General features: G+C 45.0%; 1 protein-coding gene across 1 annotated transcript in view; it reads left to right on the top strand.

Annotated features, from left to right (window-relative positions):
- CSMD1 (CUB and Sushi multiple domains 1) overlaps positions 1–25523 on the top strand; it is a 942957-nt gene that overhangs the window by 761636 nt on the left and 155798 nt on the right. Inside the window, exons 7-9 of the mRNA XM_049790475.1 lie at positions 2995–3072; positions 13429–13516; positions 22248–22372. Of these exons, the coding sequence (XP_049646432.1) occupies positions 2995–3072; positions 13429–13516; positions 22248–22372 (291 nt within the window). The remainder of the gene's footprint in view (positions 1–2994; positions 3073–13428; positions 13517–22247; positions 22373–25523) is intronic.

Genomic DNA, 25523 nt, shown 5'->3' with positions numbered 1-25523 from the left:
AGGTCTGTGTAGTGTATAGATGAGTGGATGGGTTGGGTGCATGATGGGTATATGGATAGTTGAATGAGGGTCTGTGTGATGTGTGGATCGGTGAGTGTGTGGGTGCATGATGGATATATGGAGTTAGGTGAAGGGTTGTCTGGTATACTGATGAGTGGAAGGTGGGTGGTTAGATGTCTAAGTAGGTGCCTGAATTGATGATGGAGAGGCACATGGCTGAAGGGAGGCACAGAGAGATTGAGTGCCACAGTTGTTAGCTTGACTGAGCATTGAGATGTGTGGCATGTGAGCTGTGTTGTGAATGCTGTGTGGTCTTTCAGGCTGTGCACAGAGCCAGAGGGAGGAGGAGGCTAATGTGCCTCTCCCCACACTGCTCATTCACTCTCCCTCCACCTCTTCATCGTTTGAGTTCTCAAAGCTTGGCCAGTGCCCACTATGCTGGTGAGACGACACCTTCCTCCTCCAACTCTGAATCCTCACATCTCCTACAAGCATAAAGAAGCAAAGCTCTCCCATCTCTCTGGTACCTCTCAGCCCTGGCCAGGTGATATAGCCATCACTATCATACTGGCATTCCCTAGATCCATTTCAAGTCGGACACCCGCAGTGCTTCTGCAGCAGGACACACAGAATCTGAGCCAGGATTTGATGTGCCAGTGGATTCTGTCATGCAAGACGGACAGGCGCTGTTGTTTCAGGGAAGCACCTCCAACTCAGAGCCAGGCAAAAGCATTAGGGCACGTGGGTTGTGTGGGTCACCAAGCGCTGTGTTGGGGGGATCTACCCAGATACCACACTGGAGGGTTCAGCAGAGGAAACTGGCTACCTCCATTCCCGGCACTCTCCAGCTGAGAGTCAGTTCCCTTCCCAGGCTTTCATAATTGCACAATCCCCGTTCTAAGCAGCACCAGCTCCTTTCACTCCTGGCTCCAATCTTCATTGCTAGGGGCAGCCGCTGTTCTAGGAACAAGAGCAGAGATTATTCTGGAAGAGCTCTGCCCAGAGGGAAGGGAAAGCTGCCCAACAGCACTGTCTGCTCAGATATGTTTTCTTAGAAGCAGCTCCAGCCCTAAGCCTCACTTTGCAGCCAGAGTTTGCTTCCAAATGATCTAAAGAGGAGCCTAGGAAGGATACAGGAAGGAAGGAAGAATTAAGGGTTTTCTAATTGAGAACAGCTGAATGATAGGTCTATGTCTGTGGGTTCTCAGAGATTCCTTTTATCCATAGCATCATTTTTTTATGCGAAAAAGGCAAAACAACTCTCAGTAAGATATGAGACTTTGAGGTCATAAATTATTCTTCTACTAACAAGGACTAGAAGAACTAGAAGAACATTCTCTTATCACCACCAGATGATCTCTTTAATATTCAGCACAATATAAATTTCATTTTTCAGTGTGCCACAGGGCAGGGCGGAAGCCTCTCTTGTGAAGCATCGAAGTATGTTTCTAGGCCTGGAAACTGAATAAGGAAGGTGTAACTTGGTGAGGAGAGTAGAAGTAATCTGCCCTGGTCTCTCCTGCTCTGTCTGGTGTCTCTGTCTCTGTCTCTCTTCCCCAACCCTTAATAGAAATTAAAAGCCCTGCCTCCTGTTTCTGCTGTGTGATTTGTTAAGTCTTCTGAGGTCATCTGATTTGAAAGAATAGTATGCAACCAATGAAATCTCTCATGCAAATAAACTTAGTAGGATAACCAATCAAATTGTATAAAGCCTTATAAAGATCTGAGAGATGATTAGATAATCTAGGCAGGACCTGACACTTCTCAGGTGTTATTGTCTCCCAAGTCACCAACCCATCCTGGTTGGATCATTTCTATTGAGCTCCAAGGATGCTGTAATGATGCAGTATTCTTGAGAATTAAAGGTGGACCTTCCTGCTTTGCTCTTTCCAAGGGTCTAAAAACATCAGAAGCTGAAAGACCACACGGGGTTGCACAGTGTTTCCAACATTGTCATCTTTTCTTTTCTTTTCTTTCTTTTTTTCTTTTTTCTTTGTTGTTGTTGTTTGTTTTTGGCCCATACCCATCGGCACTCGGGTTACTCCTGGCTCTACACTCAGAAATCACTTCTGACAGTCTCAGGGGACCCTATGGGATGCCGAGGATCAAATCTGAGCCAGTTTTATGCAAGGTTACCTGAGGACAAGGACCCTCTAAGGATCCTCCTTACAACCATACATCATATCCTCTTCTGAAGGACTTTTATGATTCCCATGAAATGAGTGTCCCATCCCCCCGCTGTGTCACTACATTAAATTTGATGCAGTATACCATTTAATGAAATTAATTAGGCTTTTCAAAAAGCATTGGAGGAAACAGCAGAATATCAGAGTTTGCAAAATGAGAATCATTAAAGTCTAAGAGGGACCCCATTTACACTAAAAATACAGTTGCAGTTCAGAAATTTAAAAAGAAATTCTCAAGCGTCATTCTGTTGGGCTGATGCCAGTGTGTGTGTGTGTGTGTGTGTGTGTGTGTGTGTGTGTGTGAGAGAGAGAGAGAGAGAGAGAGAGAGAGAGAGAGAGAGAGAGAGAGAGAGAGGGGATTGCAGGGCCTGGTCTGTGCAGATGGGGAGTGTGGGTCTGGTGGGTCCTGTAAGGATCGAGGCCCCACCCCAAGACATCTGAGAAGGTGAATCAGCGCCCACCTGGGACATGCTTTTTCACACCGGCTCCCCAGTGATACCCCTTGAGGCTTGAGTGAGCCTGAGAATATCCTCCTGCGTGCCCCCTCTGTATCCTGAGCAGGGACACAGCAAGGCATGGAAGAGGCTCAGGCACTAAAGGTGAGTGGCTGCCAGCCCTCCCTGTGACACACTCTGGAGATTCTGCTGTGGCTTGTGGGTGCCCCGTGTCTGCAAGGGACACTCATACTGTGCACCTACCATGCGTCGGCATGCAGCCTATCCTCAGCTGGCCTATCCCCAAAGTTAGGCACATAGAGGCCATAAGGCAGCACCCAGCCCAGCTACTGACATCTCCTCTCTCTCCACAGTGAAAAAGGCCATTGAGCTCAAGTCCCGGGGCGTGAAGCTGCCACCAGGCAAGGACAGCAACCACAAGATCTCTGTCCGTAAGTGCAGCCATCAGTATGGCCATTCCTATCTATTTCTGTCCTCATCTCTGTACATCTGTCCCCATCTCTGCCTGTAAGTCCAGCCCCATCTGCACATTCTTCTCTGTCTGTCTGTCTGTCCGTCCCCCTCTCTGTCTATATATCTATCTCCGCCTCTGTCTGTACATCTGTCCCTGTTTCTATCTGTATGTCTGTCCCCATCTCTGTCTGTGTGTCTGTTCCTATCTGTCTATAGTGAAGCCCTTTCCCAGTCTTTCCCAGTCTCTGTGTGTATGTCTCCATTCATCTCCACTCATAAGTCCGTCCATCTCTGTCCCCAAGTCAGTCATTGTTTCTTAGTGCTGGCTGCGGGATTCATTCTGCCTGATGCACTGTGAAGGGGTGTACAGGGATATGCAGGGGTGTGTAAGGGTGTGCAGGGAAGTGCAGAGGTCTAAAGGGATGTGCAGGATATTCAGAGGTCTGCATAAGTGTGTAGAGGTGTACAGGAATGTTCAGGGATATGCAGAGATGCAAGAATGTGCAAAGATTTGCTGGGGTGGTAGAGTCTACAAAGACTCCCACCACTCTACCCCCAAGTGGTTGCACCCTGCAGATAAGTCACTCCCATTCACACAGCTCCACAGGCACCGGGCTGGCCTGGAATCGCTTGGCAGGACTCACCGACTGGGCCTGAACAATGCACCTCAGCAACTCACCCCTTCTCTGCTGGCCCTACTGGAACTGTCAGGTCCTGCTGTTCCACATGCAAACTCTGCCTGCTCACTTGCTCCTGGAGGCTCTGAGGACTTGCACTAGCCTCTGGCCACAGATTTCCCTTTGCCAACCTGGAGCGGGCTGCAGCCTCATAAGACACACAGTGGTGGGGGACACACTCAGGGATGCCTTTCGGTGGGGACCAAGGCTCCAGCCTTGTCCATGTGCTAGCAGTGGCTGGTCCGCACGATGGGGAATGTCAGTCTGACGCACACCAAAGGGTGCTGTCAGCATCTGAACCCTCACCTGGAGACACTCCAGTCATTTTCTCCAAAGACCTTTCTAGACCTACCACAAGTCTGTGAGATGTTTTCTCTGTCCCCCTGGGAATAATCTTCTGTCATTGATATGATATACTTTATCCATCTGCCAAAAAAAATGATGTTTATAATAGTATTATTCTATTAAATTGCCAGAAATGCTGCTTGGCTTCAGGTTGAGTTCTGAGAAGACGTGATTGGTGTGTTCTTAATGTAGGATTTATCTGGAAGGCAGCAGGCCACGGGGACTTTGCTAGATTGCTACAGAATCAAAGCTGCGAGGCTCCTCCAAGTGCATTCCTGGCACAGAGCATACAATATCATGCTTTGAAGCAGGTTTTGACAGGAGGAAAAATAATCGTCCTATTAACTTCTAACAGTTGTATAAAGATTTAATAAAACAAGAGCGATAATTGCCCAATCTCCTTTGTTCCATCATAAAATGTAATAATATGGAGTCTTGTGATTGTTGAAGATCCTTATTTTCTTAACAAAGATCCATTCCCATACCTCCTGAATACACTAGGATGTATAAATTGCTTCATAAATCAGGTGAATAAGTTATACTCGCAGTTTCTAAATAGGCCTTTGTTGCGGCAGGAGCTGAAATATCCCCTTGAACGCTCGGGAGAGCAGTGCAGTGAGACACTCACTGGATATACAGGGAAATGCCAAGCCACCCTGGGAAGGAGACTCAGCAGTGGCTATCCATTACCAAGCACATGGTTCCCTGAAAAACTTCCTAGATAATTAGAAAGAGAGGAAGAGGGGATCAGGGAAGGAAGAAGACTGAACAAAAGAAGGGAGGGAGAAAGGAGAGGAGTGAGAGAAGGATGGGAATGAGGGAGGAATGGAGGGAGGAAAGGAAGAGAGAAAGAAGAAAGGCATTTGCATGTGGGTTTAGTATGTTCTTGGGGGCACCACATACTAAACAGGGAAAATAGTTGCCTTTGCCCAGGACCAGTGGCCCCGAAGGAGAGTGGCCTGTCTTTAGGCCTCGGAGAAGCCCTGAACACCTGTGTCTCCATCCTTTGTCCAAGCTCAGTGTCACTCTCATGCCCGAGTCACATTTTCTGTGTCTTCAGTATCCTCAGAGGAAACTTCCTGCTGTGTTCCAGTCCACCCCAGGGCTTCCAAGGACCTCACCCTGGGAAGTTGGTCACTAGGCACGTCCACCCTGGTTAATCACCTAGTGTAGCACCCCTGGATGACAGCGTTTGATTCTCCAGCACACTCAGGTGCCTCAGTGCCAACCAACCGTGAACATGTCACCCATGTGCACCCTTATCTCCTTCCTGAAAGCTGCTAGGTGTGGTCCAAAATCGCAACCCAAAAATTGATAATGGAGAGGTTTTTCTCATTGAAAGTGTTTGCCACACTTTGTACTGATTTATCCAAATTCATCACCCCACAAATTGAACTAAATTAGATCATTTAATTTAATAAAATTATTATATTTACTTGGTGTAGTACTCATATGGTCATATCCCATGAGTTCAATACATTCATTTTTTTCATAAAGAGGAAGCAGATGGCGAAAGGCATTAAGTGATACATTCTACTAGAGAAGAAAAATAAGTTCTGTTTTAAGATGTGCAGGGAAAATATATCAAGCGGAAATGGGCTGGGAAAGACAGTGGAGCACAAAATGGGGAGAAAGGTTGTAGAGGGGTAAGACCCTGTAGTCATTCCTGATGTAGATAAAGTGGGCTTAGGGAGGAAGGCCCTGTAGACTCCCTGGTGTAGATGGAGTGGGTTTTTTCCACCGTGTTGTGGCAGCTGAACCCTGTCTTCAATCAGGGTTTTAAAGGCCATTCAAACCAAGTAAAACATGAAGTATCCAAGAAACAAAAGGTGTCCAGGAAAACCAGAGCTTTAAACAACACTCTAATTTCAGGATGCAAAGCTAGTTCAGAGCTTACACACTTGCCTTGCATGCAGCCCACCCCGTTCTTGACAGCACGAAATATATTCCCTCCAACAACACAAAGAGTGAGCCCTGAGCACAGACACAACAGTGATCCCTGGCCACATACCCAGGCATGGTGTCTGAGTGCAGAATCAGGAGTGAGCCTCAAGCATTGAGTTAGGAGTGAACTCCAGCTCAGAGACAGGAGTCAACCCTGAGCACAGACTCAGGAGTGCTCCCTGAACTCGGAACCAGGAGCGATCCCTGAGGCGATTCCTGAGCACAGTTGGATGTTCCTTTCCCTCCAAAACAATTAAAATTCAAACTACATTATGTGATACCTCCCAACTGTCCAAGAAAACCAGCTCCTTTCACACCTGTGTATCTCTAAGTCTAACAAAAATATTACACGTTCTGACACAGGAGGAGGGGTAGGGTGTGTGTGCTAAATTTTTTTTGAAAACCTGATTTCTTTATTATTCTTAAAAAGACAGAAAAAAGGGGCCAGAGCAGTGATGCAAGCTGTGGGGCATTTGCTATGCATGCACTAATCTAGGACTGACTGCAGTTCAATCCCCCGATGTCCCATATGGTCCCCCAAGCCAGGAGCGATTTCTGAGTGCATAGCCAAGAGTAACCCCTGAGTGTCACTGAGTGTGTCCCCCAAAAAATAAAAACGGAAACAAGGAAGAACCAGATTATTGCACATACATGAAGTGACTCTCCTGTATGGAGTTGGGGATCAAGTAGATTGCTGTCAAGTAGGACAGTTGATCTTGATGCACCGTGGTGGGAGAAGTGTTTCCTTTCTGAGCTGTTGTTGGTCCCCAGAGCATCCTGTCCTGAGTAAGCTCTGAAAGGGACTTAAGCTGTGATTTCTCTTTCCAACGAAACTGCCATTTTACTTATTTTCAGGCACAATTTGCTAGACTCCACATAAGAGTTATTTAGAGCACTTTGCCCCAATCTCATGCCCTACCTGTAACAGTAGCACATCTCATCTCACTTCAGGTGAGCAAATCATTTCAGCTCCTGTTCCTCCTCAGCATCAGCAGCAGGATGATGGGAGCTTCTGTCTCTGGTGACTTCTCAGAATCACCAACATTTTCCGCCTAACAAGGGCTCATTCCTTGTCTTCTGGAGAACAGATGCAGAGCCTCCTAGTCATGTTCTGTCATATCCCACAGTTCCTATTCATGTGGTCCAGCATGAGGGCCTAGGGCTCTGGGGCTCAGACAGCAGATATGATCAGTTTAGAAGGGTTTATAAGGAGATCTGCAGTACCCTAAGGGAATTCTCATATTTGCACACAATTTTGCCATGAACCTGAACTGTCTCTGGAAGGAGTCAGTGAGGGAGCATTAAGGCAGGTTTTGTTAGAGTCCAGAGTCAAAGGATGAGATCGCACGATTGAAATAAAGCAAATCTTTATTCTATGTACCAACAAGCAACAAACTGACTGGCCAAGGTCACCTCCCAGAGAGGCTATCCCACCTGGGAAATCACAAGCCAGGTTAGACCGAACTAGAAGCAGGAAGGCTTGACCTTTAAGTTAATTGCTTGTTGGCTAGGGTGTTTCAAGTGTGTTTTTATCATATTGTTTTATGGCTAGATGTCTAGGATGGTATGTTGTGGTTTATAGGCCCTTGGGGTCTGCGTCATTATTATTGGGATAGGAATTTAGCCCTTAAATGGAACTTAACCTTGTTCGCCTTAAATGGAAACTTAACAATGAAGTGCCTTCTGTTCTAGTTATAGTGCAGGCAGGTTCAAGTGCAGGCAGGGCAGAGACAAGGAATGCAGGACTTTCCATTCCTGTAAATATTAGTGCTGAGGCCATCTCTGAGCTGAGTACTGTTACTGGAGCATGCTGCTGAGGTCAACGTTCTCGCCACAGCCACCATGCACTCCTCCTGGTCAATCTCGTTCCCATGTTTGCTTTCTGAGGAAGTCAAACTTGAGAGCCCATCAGGGAATGTGCTTCTAGGCCACATGGATTTGCTTCCTTATTCTATTGTCCAATGAAGGTTTAAGTTGTTTCCAGCATTTTTCCATAGAGGCGGAGAGGGCCCAGTGAGCATGTTCGCTTGGATTCCTTAGTGCAAAGTAGGAAGAGGAAGAGGGGAAAATGAGAAATGCCAATGAGGAAAACGATGGAAGCAGCATCTGTTTCCCACCTCAGGCTGCCTCATCCCTGCACTCATGGGGGATGAGGCACTCATCCCTGGGCTCATGTGATCTCAGAATTCAGACACCCCAAACCTTGGACTGTGGGCCTTAGCTCCTGGCTAGACCCTAGAACCTGTTCTCCTGACCTTCTGTGGGCAGGTGTGGTCTCTGGGCCATGGCTGGGTCTCGGATTTGCAGAGTCAAGCCCCACTGTGCGCATTACTGGGGAATCAGCTCCCAGAAAGACAAGTGCAGTCCAAGTCAGAGAGTGAGTATAGAGTGGCCTACAGAAAGCAGGGCACAGTGAAGCTGAGGATTGGCCCCTCAGTCTGTGCTGAGGGGACCATGAGCCCCTGGGGATGAGGAAAGACACAGATTCTTCTTGAGGAGGCTGTTGGCCACATACTCCTTCCATATCACCCCCGTGACCCCTGAGCCCACACAGCAAGCTCAGTACTTTTGATCCCTGGGACCATGTTAACACCATGTGTTAGGTGGCAAAGCCATGGGACTGTCTGTAGGCAGGAGCCATGGCACAGATGAGGGTGCCATCCTTCACCTACCCATGGAGCCTGCCTCAGTCTCCCTGCATCTGGCACAGCCATAGTCAGCCCCCTGTAAAGTCCTCCCCCTAACCCCCAGTTAGACCCTCTCTGAACCTCAATGGCTCTGCCCATACATCTTCCCTTCCGTGGCCACCTTGGTAGGGCAGCTTTTTCTACCTATGCCCCTTTTAAGCAGTTACTTCTGCTGATGGTTGCAGCAGACTAGTCTAGCTTCAGTGTGGCTTCCAGGTCATCCCTTCAGAGACCAGTCTTCTGCTCTCATACTCCTGCTCCCTTCTGGTCCCCAGTCACTTTCCATTTTTCTTCACGTATCGCTCAATTTCTGGTGCTGAGATTATTCCTGTTGCCCTTCTCCAGTCCCATAGACAGATAGATGCAGCAGCTGTGGATTTGGATATCCATTCCCCAACGGAAATTCTGCAGAAGAAGCTAGGTGGGGGAGGGGGGTGATCTCACTCATTCCTGTTTCTGTGTGTCATTTCTATAGAGATCTCTTGAGCATGTTGGAAAACAAACCTTGAGTCTAGTCACTAGCTCCTCACAGGTAAGGATGCAGTCTGCAGAAACATGTGAATGGCTCATGCCATGTGTCAGACAGTTACAGTGGCCCTCTTGGTGCAAGTGTGATGGGAGCAGAAGCTAAAGTCACCTTCTTCTATGTGAACAGCACCCTTTGGTCTCCCCTGCTTTTATTAGATGGCAAGGCCATCATCCTAAGGGTGAGTCATGACTCAGAGTTGTGACTCTCAGCCTTGGCATGCAGGGAGTACATCAGAGTTTCTTTGTCATTTTATGGAATGCACTTTTTTTCTGGCATACTTGTATCTGGATCCAACAGAGGTCCAGGTGAGCCCCTGCCTAGGTAATCTCTTGCCCAGGTTGGTCTCTGCTCAGGTGAGCTCTTACCCATATGAACCCCTGCCCAGGTGAACCTTTCCTTGCCCAGGTAAGCTTCTACCCAAGTGAGCCTTTTCTTACCTAAGTGAGCCCTTGCCTAGATGAGCTTTTGCCCAGATGGGTTCCTTCACAGTGGGTTCCTGTCCATGAACAGAGGGCATGGGAAGGAGTAGAGAAGAGAAATAAAGATGAAAGGGTTAATAATGGGCAGTCGAATGCAGCATTAAAAGCTGGCAAATGAAGGCATCCAGAGTGAGCAAGGAGGGAACCAGAGCAAAAACTCTGGCACTGTGTTATTAGATTTAGTTAAACACTGGGGAAATTCAGCCTCTACACATGCACAAGCTGTAAAGATCTGCAGGTTCAGTTACCGAGAAGGTGTTTCATTAACAACCCATTAAAGTGAAATTCCAGCAGCACACGCAAAAGTGGCATGTGAACCTGCCCGTACCTTCCTGCAAGCTCTCCATGGAACTCTAATATTTTGTTGGTAATGAGACTGTATCATCCACAGCTTGGAAGGCCTTGTATTAGCTCATTTCTAAAGAGCTTGTAAATATTTGTTTATTGTTCTGGGATCAGAACCAACCACAGCTAGAGATGTTGCAAATATTTTGTAGAAACCAAGAAAATTGACAGGAATCTGTTATGGCAAGGGGCTTTTCCATGCAGTACTCTGTTAAGTCAAACTCATCCTGTGATAGTGAGATGAAAGAGGATTATAATAACAAAATGTGGTCATGGACTCTGGCAATAAACTAGATATTGGTTTTCGAGGAAGATGGGGTAGGGGTATTTGGTTCTTGTTAAGAAAAATGCCTTCTACCACCAGGAAAGGGGATGAATTCAGAAACGGCAAGTGCTTCTGTTTCAGGGAATTCTATGAATGCAGATGGAGCAGATACCAAGGCTCACTTATCCCACAATGAATTTAGTAGGAGAGACTGAAATTTAGGCTACCCTAAGACACACACTCCTAGAATTGGAGGCTCTTGTGGAAAGTGCACAACGTGTTTTGTAGAACAACATGCCTGCTCTGCAGACCAAAACATATGAAACCTTGCTGAAGGCTTCAAGTGGTCAGAATTAGACTTGAAATTGATCTGGCTGAAAAATATGCTTTAAGTCTCTTAAGAAATACGTATCAACAAAAAAGCATGCTCTAATAAATCATGGAGCAATTTTGCAGAAACATGTGGACTCATTTTCATGGTTGTTTTTTTAGATTTTTTTTATTGCCAAGACACACCAGCTAAATATTAGCTTAAATGGTGGCATTTTCCATGACAGGCCTGTATTCCAGCCAGCCCATAGCATCATAACTCTGGGGGTAGAGAGGGCCTCAGAGCAGTGTGAGGGAGCCTCTGTGTTGAGATGGGGAAATTACCACCAGATGGTGTTTGAACTACAGTCCCACCGTGTGAACCAGATGGCATCCCACATGCATATTTGATCGGGCATTGGGTTTTCACTTCACTTTTCAATGCTGTCTTTTCATTATAAAGAAAATGTGTCTTAATCATACATTAAGTAGAGTTTTACAACCTGCGTTGTTCTTTTGCTTTACTAGATGCGCTCCATGAGCCCAATGCTTTTTAGGTAGGCAAGGTTTTATTCAGAGCACTGATGGCCCCAATACTCTTCCTTATAAACTAGGTTCAGTAACACTCCCTGAGACATTGATTGTGAGACTATCCAATGCCCATGTCCCTGCTAGGGACATGTCTTGCTGTGGGTCTGTGGTTGGTTCTCTCTTGTCATTGTTGCTGTGAGAAGCTAAATTCACAGCATATCGTTGCTGATACTTTCTGATCAGGCCATTCACATGTGCCTCCCACCCTGACATATTTTTAGGGTGCTTTCTTCACCCTAGTGAAGAAACCCTAGTCTCTGGATAAAGTCTCTGGATAAACTCATGAAGTTTCCATAGACTGTTTCCAGGCATGTCTTCATTGAGCAGACCCTGGAGAGACCCAGCATCTCCTGACTCTACATACATCCTAGGCACCTTAGGTAGAGATTAGGCTGATGCCTTCATCCAACATGCTTCGGAAAATGCACTTAATTCTGCATGCAGTCAGATCATTTTATTCATTTTACATCAACCCTCTCCATGTTGTTCACATCCTGGCTAACGTGTCTGTTCCATGGGTGCATAATTTTATAGCGTGATTAAGTATTAAGTATTCATAGTATTCACCGATGACAGGGCATGAGTCTGCCAACTGGATATTGCCAGTGTGGGCTCAGGTCCCTAAGATTTACTCAAGTTGAATATATTTATGAATATCTATGGCATGTGTCCTACTAGGTGGCTTGAAAAGAGATAATTCAACAAAATTCGAGTTAGAAAGAGATTCAGGCCCAGTGATTTTCTCTGCTCTGAAAATGTGTTTCTGTGTCCACTCTGCTGACCACATAGGCCTCTCTGGGGCTACAGTGAAATGGCGCCTGGAATTCTGCCATCCACATCCAAACACTTCAGGGCACAGAGGGAAAGGGGTGGTTTCTGGAGCCCATGACGCATCTCCTTGGTACTCAGGAGCATCTGTTCTTCCTTCCATCTTTCCTTCTTATCTTCTTTCCTTCCTTTCTTCCTTCTTTTCTTCCTTCAATTTCTTCCTTCCTTTTTTCTTTTCTTCCTTCCTTTTTTCCTTCCTTCCTTCCTTTTCTTCCTTTTCTTCCTTCTTCCTTCAATTTCTTCTTTCTATTTTCTTTCTCCTTTTTCTTCTTTCCTTCTTTCTTTTCTTTTTTCCTTCCTTCCCTTTCTTCCTTTTCTTCCTGCCTTCCTTCTTCCTTCCTCCTTCCTTCTCAACCTTCCTTCCTTTTTTGCCTTCATTCCTTCCTTCCCTTTCTTCCTTCCTCTCTTCCTTTCTTCTTTTCTTCCCTTCCTTCCTTCTTTCTTTCCTTCCTCCATTCCTTGCCCTCTTGAACAGGATTAGCACAGTTGACCATGGACCATGTCCAGGAGAAAAGTAAGATTCTCCTATTTGCTTCTGACTCACTCCATGGTGCTGGGATGGTAGAAGGCAGCTGCTCTTGGTAATGACCAGACAAGTGCTTAAATGCTCCCATTTTCCCCAACTCTGCCTCTGTGGGGATGCGAGTAGAGGAGTTTTTGGGATGGGACAGATGGGAGAACTGGACATGTGTGTGTCCCTCTGTGGTGGGATCGTGCACTGTGGCTCTCATTCAGCACTGAGCATATTGTCTCCCCATTACTGCGGGTGCCAGTGGGACTTTGGCAATGTGAGTATGGCACATTTCCTAGTGTTACATCCCAGGATGTCAGAGCACCGGTGCCCTGCCACCAGGGTATTGTTAGGAGCATAGCCTGGTCTAATATCCATCTCAGAGTTTAAGCAGCTGGTTCTGCCATTTCCAGAGCAGACTGGGTATCGGTGGCTTCAGGGAGTCAGAGTCATCCTGCTCGTCTCTGTGAGAGGCTTCCAGGCAGTGCTGGGGTCCAGTCCTGGCATTTCTTGGCCAGCCAGTTGGTGAGCATTTGAGGACATGGCACTTCTCTGGCATATGGTGTCAGGGGGCCCAGCAGTGCCTGATAATGGACACAGTGGTTTCATGTAGCATGTCTCCCCTGTACTGTCCCTGGCCTGGGACTGTCTTCATGTGAGTGTGTCCTCCCTGTAGTCTCTGTCCCCCAGCCCCAGTTCTCTTCATTCTCATCTGATATTTGATCCAATCCTCATTCCAGAACCTCTTCACCTTGGCTTGGAAGTGTGTTCTGGATGGTTCCCCAGCTGTGTGAAGTCATGCCGTGATTTTTTTTCTTTTCCAGTGAGCCAGGGAGGCGTGGCCTTAGTCTCTGACATGTGTCCAGATCCAGGAACCCCAGAATATGGCCGAAGAACTGGCTCAGACTTCAGGTAGGAGAGGGGCTGAACTTTGACAGTTACACAGTTTTCCAGCATACAGGTGTGCCATTTCCTTCTGTGTGTCCAACCTGTCCCTGAGTCTCTGTCTTCAAGAAATTCTACTATTTTCTGAAAGCCAACAACATGAAAAATATGTATGAAAAATATGGTTCTGTTGAATTCATTACTTTCACTTTAGGGTAAGAGCTAAACTTTAACTCTATAGACACTCAACATGTCTATAGATACACTCAACATGTATCTTCAGGAATTTATTTTCTGTATTTATTTTATGGCCTTCTAATATTTTCGTACACTTTAATTAATGTTCGAATAATTTCCAAATTTTCCATTAAGTAAAATGTTATAATGATGAATGCAAGAGACTATCAATACAATTTATCTAAAAATAATTTATGATTTGTGGTTTGAGGAGCCTGCTTTCTCTGTGTTCTGAATGTAGTGGTGAAGCTAAGAATACTCTTCATTTGGATTTTTGTGTTGCATTCCATTAGTTCCAGAAAATGAGTATTTTTAGCCTCACAAAGAATACACAAGAATTCTCAAATGAGGAGTTGATTACAAAGTCAGAGCTGAATGTGTCAGTGGGTGTGAATGTGTATACATATGTATGTGAGTGTGTGAACATGGTGTGTGTATGTGTGTGTGCATATACAGCACAACATGTGTGTATGAGTGTAGGTGTACATACAGCACAATTCAAAGTTAATTTTAGCCTTTTTGTGGATTTCCTGGAACTTTCTTCTCCAAATCCAGAGCCTTAGTCAACCACAACTAACAGATTTTTTCCCCATGAATATGCTGTTCTTTTCTATTTATTTTCCTTGCCTGAAGGCACTAGAGTGATACTTCAAGAACATATTAGAAGTGTCAAGGAGGATACTCTTATTCCTTATTTTAGCCAGTTACATTCTGGATTATATCATTCAGAGTGATATTGTTTGTAAATTTTTTTATAAAGTCGTTAGTTAGGTTGAAAATGTGGGCTTCTTTATGGAGTTTCATTGGAATTATGTTTGTGTGTGAAGATAAAAATATTAATCATACTCATTAAGTTCAGTATAGCCAATGAAGATTATCAAATGAAAATTTATGAACTATAAAAATTGTGATCATCTTAGATTGTACAAACCACAAACAAAGCAAAAAGGAGAGCCAAGAGATAATGCATTTGCAAAAACAGACCTTGATTTGATCCTTCGCACTGCATTTGGTCCCCTGAGCACTGCCAGGAGTGACTCCTGGGCACTGTGCTCGAAGTAAGCCCTGAGCAGCACCAGTGTGGCCTGAAAATCAAAACCAAAACAAAACAAATGCAAAAGAAAAACTAGCCCAAATTTCAAAAGCCTTCTTATCAGGGCACTGCAAGTGCCAATATGAAAACCACTTTAAAAGTCCTAAAAGTCATCAATATATCAACATTTAGGGTGTGAAGAATATCTACCTATACATGACCAAGTAAAGAATAGCAGAGATAAATTATTGATGTTGAATATTTAGACTGAATCACCCAAAATAAATTCTCATTTTTTTCCTTTACAAATAAAGTCTACAGCTTTAGTTGGGGACATGTTCCTTAGAAACGTCTGAGTAAGGTTTTTAAAATATCACCAATATTAGTCCGATGCCATCTAAAGTTATTAGGGGCAGTCATATTAAGTGGCTGTGACACATTATTCTCAAGATTTAGTTATGCTCCAACTCAAGTCAATGTGATTCTTTAATTTGAGTAAAAGCTTTTCAGAAGGAGCTTTTGGTTTGTATGCATCTATTCCTGGCTCTGTGCTCAGGAGTACCCTTTGGTAATGCGCAGAGGACCATACGTGGTGCTAGTGATAGACCCTAAGACAAGTGCCTTGACCCCTGAATTACCTCAGCACCCAGAAGAGTCTTTTTCTCAGAAAAGCCTGTACTTTTGTCCAAACTTTTCCCTGCATTTATAGAAATAATCTTTCTTTTTTTTTTTTTTTGTTTTTGTTTTTGTTTTTGGGCCACACCCGGCGATGCTCAGGGGTTACTCCTGGCTGTCTGCTCAGAAATAGCTGCTGGCAGGCACGGGGGACACCAGGATTCGAACCAACCACCTTTGGTCCTGGATCGGCTGCTTGCAAGGCAAACACCGCTGTGCTATCTCTCCAGGCCCAGAAATAATCTTTCAAATAATCTTGCCCACCCCTTTTTGTTTGATCCAGTACTGTGATGAATCCCATTGATTTCTCCATTGCTAACCCAATCACCTTATTCTGGTCATGCACTATCATTATTTCAAGCACTGTTGCATTCAATTGGCTCATTCTTCCTTCATTCCTTCCATTTTGCTCAGGACCTATATTGATGATAGTCTATGTGATGGCTTGCTCTTTGGTTGGTTGGTTTTCTTTTTCAATACTGGTCTCATGCAATATTTAGGATATTTTTATCTCGAACCTCCTAAAAATTTTTGAGTCAAGTTGGTAATGTTTTTTCCTTAAATTTTGGAAGATTCATCCATGAATCTATCTGGAAGTAGAACTGTTCTTTTTTTGAATTGATGTCCTTTTTAAATTTGAGTAGTGGTTTCTCATGAACATAATTCCATCATCAGTGTCCCTGTATCACTCCCTGAAGGACAATACCCCTCCTCAAACCCCTCCCCAAATCTGTTGCATGGGTCAGCTCCCCTTTTATATTGTCTTTGGGCCTTTTTTGCTACCTTACTTTGAATTATTTTGGGGAAAAAGGGTAATTTTGAGGCCATTCTGGTGACCCTCAAGGATTACTCCTGGATCTTCACTAAGGAATTACACTGACAGGTTCAGGGAACCATATGGGATGCCAGGGCTCAAACGTAGGTCAGCTGCATGTATAAGGCAAGGGCCCTACCTGCTGTGCTATTGCTCTGGCCCTGTGAATCTTTAAGTCCAACATATGAGAAAGAATCATTCTGCATCTGTCCCTTTCCTTCTGATTGACTTCATTCAGGAATATTTTAAAATATAAATTCAACTTCATTTCTATATATCTATCACTCTAGGATTTTCTACTTCAATATTACTAGGCTATATCATTCAAAAATTTAACATTTTTTATCAATTTTTCAACTTTAATGTATACATTTATGTATTATAAGCCCTAATATTAGTCATTATATCACAGTTCTAATGCCTGATAATTGGCATTTTATATTTTCTGTCTTACCTGATTTGACTAGAGACATACCATTATTATTTATCAACTCAAAGAAATCAATTTTGGGCTGGAGAGAGCTCAGTAGATTGGGCACTCATTCTCCATTCAAGCACACCAGAGTTTCATCATTGACACCAAGTGTGATCTCCAGCAGAGCACACCCCCCCCCCAGGAGTGATCTCTTAGCCCAGAACCAGAAGTAGTTCCTGAGCATATATATTTAGGTATACTTCCAGAAACCCCCAAAATCACATTTAATTTTGTTGATTTTTTTCTTATGAATTTGTTTGTCACATACGCCATTGATTTGTCATTATTTTCAATACTTAATTACTCTGGTATTCATTTCCTCTTATTTTATTTTCTTTTTTCTAAAAATAAGAGGTACAATTTAAGACTTTCTTTTTGTTAAGTGGGTGTTCCGTGCTATAAATGAATGCTTCAGAATTGCTTCTCCCAGAATTGCTTCTCCCATCGATCTAGATTTTGTGTTTTACTTTCAAGTTTCCCCTCTACTCATTTATTTGATTCATGGATTATTTCCAAGTGTGCTATTTAGTCCCTAATTACCTGGGTGTTTCCCAAGGATATTTGTTTAGAGAACACAGCTGAATTGACTTGGATACCGCTTGTATCCTTCCTAATTTATTACAAATTATTTTCTGACCTCAACTCTGTGCTCCCTTAGCCAAAACCCCAAGTACTGGGGAAGAGAAGGCTATTCAGATGTGATTAGGTGAGAGACTGAAAGCTTTGGTTAATGTCAGTTAAGTGGTGTGGCTGGGTATCAGATGATGGCATTGTTAGTGTTCAGCTGCCCTCATGATGCCTTGATGGTCATCACTGATGATCAAGACATTAAAATATGCCTCATCTTCTCTGTAATTCCTCATTCGATCTCTCCAAGGCCAACAATCTCCAAATACACCTTTAGGTTGGTGCCCATGGGTAGGACGGGTCTCTCTCGCTTGCTTTGTCCAACCCTTCCCATCTCTCCTAGCACTGGGCCTGGTTCTGGCTACCTTATCTATGTCAGAATCCCAGCGTGGTAGAAACAGACAAAGCAACCTTCCACTCATGTCCGAACTGAGCCTTGGTGGGAGGAGCCAGGCCTTAAGAGGGGAGGGAGACAGTTCTGGTAGACACCCTCTTCTGTGATATTGGATCAAATTGGCATTAACAAGCCTGGAGACAAGCTGTTAATGCCTCATTGGAACCAGATAAACCAATTATGTGAGCCAGAGCTGCCCCAGGTACAAGCAGCTCTCTCAGACCTGACCTTGGCACAGGAAAGCTAGAATAGGGAGGAGTGATTACTGGAGTGGGGGAGAGTGACTATTGAATACTCACCGTTGTCATCCAGAGATCCCCATTCGAACACTGGCCTCTATTCCCGGTAACTTTCTGGCCCTGTGTGAAGGAAAGGCCATTGAGTGGAATCACATCATTGGAGGCAGGGGAAACTGAGGATGTGGAGGGAGCTTGCAGGATTGAACATCCACCATCCCTGTGAGGATAGACCAAAGAACCTTTCCACTGTAATTTTCTGCACTCCTTGTCATGTAGGTACAATAACTTCATCTTGCAACTATTGTTGCCATGAAAGTGTGACTTCACACCACAGACAATGGGGGTGTTGCGATTTCTTTGGCATCCAGAAAGAGAACCAAGGCTGGAGTGGTGGCGCACGCAGTAGGGCATTTGCCTTGCACGCGCTAACTGACCGTGGTTTGATTCCCCCCGTTGTCCCATATGGTCCCCCAAGCCAAGATCAATTTCTGAGTGTATAGCCAGTAGTAACCCCTAAGCATCACCAGGTAGGGCCCAAAAAACAAAAAGAAAAGAAGAAAAGAAGTAAAAGAGAACCATAACTTTTTCAGAATATTTAACACAACGTATGACAAAAGTACACATCCCATTAAAAGAAGAGCGCATGCCGCTCAACAAATTCACTTAAACGCTGTCTCTATATGTTCATTTTACATAAATTTCCCATCTTACACAAAGGCAATTCCTGAACTCAGCATTTCCAATACATTTTTGTTTGGTCTTGGGGCCACTTCTTGTTCTGTACTTCTGATGGGGCTCGAGGAACTAGATGAGATGCTGGGGATTGAGTCGGGGTCAGATGTGTGCTACTGTCCTATGGCTCCAGATTCATAGCTATCAATTGTCATGACTGCCCTCTTCATAAAATAGGAAGCTTCAAAGGGAATATTTCATAGCATTTCTTCTAAGATTTTTTTCCAAATACTAAACTAAGGGCAAGGACACCCCATTTTCCCTCGCATCCAGAGAAATTCTGGGTAGCATTCCTGTGCTCACACAAAATGTTGACACACTCTGAATTTTAGCTCTCTTTGGTCACCTCTGAATTCCAGCTCTCTCTGTCCTCAGTGTCTGCCTCACGCCCAAACCCCTCTCACACCGCCCCTGTCTGCAGTATTTATTGCTTCCTCCACTAACTTGAGGCTGGCTTCTAGGAGACTGGATCTCTGTCTCTATATATTCCATATGTTTGGTACCTAGGCTGGAACTCTGTCTCTGTATCTTCTGCATATTTGGTACCTAGACTAGTACCTAGACTAGATTATGGTCTCTGATAAACAGTCCTTGAGGATGGATGAGCTGATGATGGAAGGTCTAAACCTTGAAAGAAAAGGTGCTTGGAACAGAAATTCCAGAGATAGGACAGTGCACAGTGACAGGTGTTAGGTTCATTTCCTTTACCCAGGGTGCCTCTAGAATTTTAAACAAAACTCCAGTTTGTGGAGATTGCAGAGGGATTTGTGTGTGTACAGAGTATAGTTTCCTTTAGAATTGTCATTGTAAACTCATATGATTTTTGTATTTGTTTTTGTAAGTTCTGCTTCTTGCAGAACTAACTTGCAGTGGAATTGTTCTTAAAAATAAATTTCAGGGACTAGTGAGATCGCATGGAGGAAGGTATATGCCTTGCATGCAGAAGGATGGTGGTTCGAATCCCGGCATCCCATATGGCCCCCCAAGCCTGCCGGGAGCAATTTCTGAGCATAGAGCCAGGGGTGACCCTGAGCACTGCCAGGTGTGACCCAAAAACCAAAAATAAATAAATAAATAAATTTCATAGAATTTGAATTGTTCTAAATTCTTGGTAGAAGAGATATTCCCAGACAGATAAATGAGCTTTTATAAGTAGGCAAAGTAAAGTTTTCCATATTAAATGTTAATGATATAGAGGTTCTCTTCCTTATAATAAAAAAGAGGCTTAAATTAGTCTCTTCCAGAAAATATTTCCAGCTGGTTTTCCCCCTGAGTTTTCATTCTGGGATAATATTGGAAAGAAGCAAGTGAAATGCTGGGCTCTGTAATATTCGATTTGAGATTGTAGAGGGACATCGTAGAAGAGGGTTTTGTGATAAGAAATAAAGGAAAGTGACTGTTTACTTTTCTCTCCTTGAATGACAAATCTTCTCCTTCCACTGGAGTAATAAATGTCTTCCTTCAAGGATCCCTGAACTCCTATTTTCTTAAAAACGAACCCTGGGGCTTTCCAAAAGGAAAGCATGAAAATTCCCTATGGCAGTGATGGTGTTGCTGGGGTGAATTAATGACTCTCCCGACACAATCCCAGGCATCAGGTTGGACTTGAGCTGTTCCCCTCTTTTCCGGAAATGTCCCTGAATTTCTCCACCACAGAGTTGCAGCCTGGGGCTTCCTATTTTAAGGTGCAACCAGTCATTTTGACCAGAGTCAAAGCCATTCATCATGTCACTGCTGGGTGAGGTTTCCTCTTGGTCTGATAATGCTCTTCCTCCAGCTCTGACCTTCCCATTCTGAACCTGAATTGACCACAAAGCTTTCTTGAGGGGGCTCAGTAACCTTCCTGGATATGCTTGGAGATGAACAAAGGATGATGCTCCGTAGGCTCTGCCTTACGTGGATCAATAGGATCACCCAGAGGCACTCGGGAGTCACACCTGATGATATCCAGGAGGCCACACAGTGCCAGGGAACAGAATTGTGTCCTAAGCATGGAGCGCAGGCTCTGCTGACCCAGATGGGGGGAGGCCTGTGGCGCTCAGCATGCCCTAATGCACACCTGGTGATTCTCAGCCAACCAGGTTTTATCCGAGGACATTGCTGCCCTGAGTTTGGGGTGCTGAGGCTTTCGCAGAGCCCAAAACCCATGTGTACCCAGTCCCCTCTCCAGCTCCATATTCCTCATGTCAAGTCTTGGCTGAACTTGGTTCTGCCTTTTTGTCTTCTCCGGAAGGAAAGAAAGAACAAAAAACATGGTGAGAAATTTAACCAGTGGCCACCCCTCTGACTCACACACAGTGTCCACTTTCACGCATGGGTCTATCCCTGGAGCACTCGTCTTGCCTTTGTGGGGTTATCATTATGGAGCAAGAGGGCTTATAGTCATGCTAATGGTGCTGTGTTTCAGGTGCTACATTACGGCCCCTCCAACACAGCCTAAACCCATCAGTGGAGACCAAAGAGCCTCAGCAAAACTCAGCAGGCTCAAATCCCTCATAGCACAAAAGGACTCTGCACTGTGACCAAGTGGGGTTGATTCCAGCGTTGCAAGTAGGCTCAATCTCTGCAAATCCATGGCTGTACACATAAACTGACGCCAACATAAAGCCGTGGTTGTATCATGGATGCAGAGAAAGCTATTTACAGGATCTGCTGTGCATTCACCTGACCTAAGTTGAGCAGAAGCAACTCCATATCTATCTCACTATCTTCCCTACCCACAGACTAGAAATCCTCTTTCTAGTCTTTGAAATGTACCGTATTTTCCGGCGTATAAGACGACCCCCTAATTTTGCAGTTAAAACATAGGTTTAGGCCTATGTTCGCTGTATCAGACAGAAAGTTCCTGTGCTGCAACTGTATGTACCACAGTGAGCCAGTCACAACAAGCAAAGGTCCAAAGGTTCTACTGTCATAGACTTCCTCTCTGACTCTGGCTGATCTGAGCAGCTTTTGACAGTGTAGATTCGGGTCCAGAACATTGTCTTATTTGCATGCATCAAAAGCCTGCTTGGACTGGCTGAGTTAGAGAGGTGGTTCGAGCAGCTTGGCAGTGATTGGTACAGGATTGAGTTGGAAAATTCATTTTGTGGCAATATTCAGACAGTTTTCGTTTAGCGGCATATTGAAACATTTTTTGGAATATACTCAGCATATAAGAATACCCCTGATTTTTGGTTGACTTTTATTCGTTTCAAAAGTTGTCTTATAAGCCAGAAAATACAGTAAACAAATGTGAGCATTTCAAGTCCTCGTGGACAAGGTTTGGTAAGAGTTTGGCATGGAATTGCATAGGCTCTGCTTTGGGAGTACAATGGCTCTCTCACAAAGCACCCCCCCCCCCCCATGAGACTGAGACTCACAAAGGTCCTCAGAAAGGAGGAAGGAGTGTGACCCAGGCTGGGGCTCTGATTCTGTCCAGCTCCAGCTGATATCCCCAGACCCAGCTCCCCATAGGCTGCCTCACTGTCTGTGCCATTGGCCATGCTGACAGGGGCCAGCATTAACCTGCTCCCTCCATTCTGTCTGTTAGGGTCGGGGCCAGCATCCACTTCTCCTGTGAGGACAGCTACGTGCTCCAAGGCTCCAAAAGCATAACATGCCAGAGGGTGACAGAGACGCTGGCTGCCTGGAGTGACCACCGACCTATCTGCCGAGGTGAGCCACGGGGCTGGGTCACTACATGGCCCATCTTCGTTTGTGCATGAGTGATGGGCCGTATGAGCAGGCATGGTGTAGGTGGGGGACAGGAGCCCTGAGTGTGGGGCAGAGATAGAAGGGGGATAGCAGAGATAGATGGGGTGGTACTGGATGGGGACACTGTTGAGCAATGCTAGATGGCAGGACAGGATGCTGGGGGTTGGTGCTGGACCTGCTGACCATGGAAGTTATACCCTTGGAACTGGTCTCACTACCCACAAGAGGGGACAAAGCCTGTCCCTAGAGGGTTGTCCCCACAAATGGCCTCTCTGAAGGAGCCCAGGTTCTATGCTTTCCACCAACCTGAAATACTGGTCCAAACCCTTGATACAGAGCATGTGTTTTGCACTCAGAAAGTCCTGGGCAAACCCCCCAACAATGTACCCATTGGGGTGTCTCTCACAATAATAGCAGCAGTCAGGTGAAGCCAGCCCTGAAACCATATAGGTTTGTCCTTCGAACGTGTCTGGGAACTCTTGCCCAGAAGTCAACAGGAAAGGAAATAGGAAAGAGACGAGATTGTTCTCTAACTTGTGCTCTGGAACCAGGCCTGAGACAGACATTCTCCTCCCGGGCCTCCTGAGACACCACAAGCACACAGACTCATCCCTCACCCCCATGCCTGTCTAGAAGCCCTGGATGTGTCTCTACACTCCCAGGACGCATCATACACATAGCAATGTATGCAGTAAACACAGCAGTACACACAATAATCCATACAACAGTACACACATCAGCACAAAAAGGAGCCCAGCTGTGACCGGATCTGTTCTTGTCTCTTCTGGTGCTGGGAAGACAGGGTGCAAGTCAGCCACCACCTGCTGGTCCTTCTCTGTAGACACCTCCCCAAAATGCTGTCAGATTAAACCTCAAGTCTTCTTCCTCCCTCTAAATAGCTTCCCCGCCCTTTGTTAGAGACCAGTGGAGACATTTTTTGAAGCATTTCTGAAAATGTTGATAGCAGCTTCCAGAAAGTGCAATGTACAGGGAAGCAGCTGACATACAACATAGCAATTTTTCAAACTATGTCCCCCAAACAGTATGACAAGAGTGCAAATGCCCAAGTTCTGTGGCAGCCCCTGCATGCCACAATGTGTATAAATAAATAAGAAGAGAGCCATGCCGTCACCTGGGTACCTGAGTACAACCAAGTTTTTTTTTGGGGGGGGGAGGGTGTCACACCCGGCAGTGCTCAAGGGTTACTCCTGGCTCTATGCTCAGAAATCGCTCCTGGCAAGCTCGGGGGACCATATGGGATGCCAGGATTCGAACCACCATCCTTCTGCGTCTAAGACAAACGCCTTACTGCTGTGCTATCTCTCTGGCCCCACATCCAAGTTTTTCAAGGAAGTGATAGGAACCATCCAATCATGTGGACCCCACATAATCATCCGTCAAGGGCAGCAGAACTACCCAGTCTGCAAGCTGCTCTCTGCATGCTCCTGATCCCCGGACAAGCATGGCTGTGGAGGCTTGTGATGATGAGTGATGCAGATCTCCCCTATCTGGGCTTCCTTGTCATGATCTGGTGCATCCCGTGCTAATCAGCTGGGGGATACAGAAGCTTCACTTTCCTTCCTCCTCACAAACTGAAAACACCATCTATGGTTTGCACAGCTCAGCAATTAGACCTATGGTTCTGTGGAAATGGTTCTGACTTCCTTCGGGCATAGGAAATCAGCTATTTTGGTATTTTTCCCAAGTACAATATTAGGAACTGCATGATACAGAGTGGATATCTTTTACATAAGCCCATAAGCACAGAAGAAATGAGGAGCTGGTTCTGTTTTTTAAGTAAAAATACCCTAGTGGTTATTTTAGTCTGTCGACATTTAGGGAGGATTTACATAGAGGCCTTCTTTTCATGCTAATGCTAATGTGGAGTTAATAATGTCCCTCCTTGCAGAGTTGAAAGGGCACCTGAAGAGGATTATTTGCAATTTGCAAATAACAGCAGTGATGAGGGAGCCAATTAGACCCACCGGGTGGGGGTGGGGGTCCCAGGATAAAGTCTGCTCACTTGGGTTCAGGTTCGATTCTCTAAGAATTTTCCTCAGCCTATGAACTTGTCATTTATTAAGCCTATTTCCACTTCTTCCTTTCTGCCCATGTTCTCTGTTCATGCAGAACTGACCTTTCCGATCGTAGTGAAAGGCCTTTTGTACACGAAAATGGTTTTTCATTGAGCAAGATTAGAATCAGAAATTGCCAAGCTAATCCCTCTGTCTGGGATTTTTCAGAGAGCTTGGAGCTTAATTAAAAATATGCACTTTTCATCTGGGGGCTCATGTGTGGAAAAATCCACATGTCATACACTACAGGGAAGGGGGAAGCAGGTCTGGAGCAAGGCCACTATAGGAAATAATCTAAGCCAGGCTGAAGAGAGATAAAACACTGGTCTGGAGACCTTTCTTACCATGTGAAGCAAGATCAAGAAGTCGGTCGGGACTGCACTATTTATTGGGAAGATAGGACTACCTCATAGGTGGGGGGTGGGGGGGAACGAAGGTAAAGAGCCTATCTAGAAATTCTTCTGCCCAGGTGAGTCTATGACATGTAAAAGAAGAAGCCATCATAGTATATATATATATATATATATATATATATATATACACATTTATATCAGATATGTGAGGGTTAAGGCAGATGGCAATAATATTTAGGATGAAGACTAGTCAACACAAAACTCATCCACCTACTCAGGGCTGACTCCTGGCTTTGTGCTCAAGGACCTCTCCTGGCAGTGCTTGGGAACCAAATGGGTGCTGGGGATTGAATCTGGGCCAGCCACATGCAAGGCAGGTGCCCTTCCCACTGAACTATCGCTCCAACCCCTGCACTTTAATTTTATGTGTGTGGGCGAGGCATGACAGCTACACAAAAAAGTGTTCAGGCTTACCTCTGGCTCTGCACTCAGAATTCACCGGCCTGTTAAAACCTGGTGCTCCAATACCATATTATTTTAAATGTATTCAATACAAATGTTTCTCTACTCACTTAATATGATGAAGTGGTTTACTATAAAAACAGCAGATCCCTAGAAATAAATTTACATAAATAGCTAAATTATTACCTTGTATTATATAAGACAAATACATGGAAATATAGG

This window comes from Suncus etruscus, chromosome 17 (genome assembly GCF_024139225.1).
Source record: "Suncus etruscus isolate mSunEtr1 chromosome 17, mSunEtr1.pri.cur, whole genome shotgun sequence".
NCBI lineage: Eukaryota > Metazoa > Chordata > Mammalia > Eulipotyphla > Soricidae > Suncus > Suncus etruscus.
Note: the sequence above shows the minus strand (reverse complement) of the source record. Positions and strands in the feature narration are given on the sequence as shown.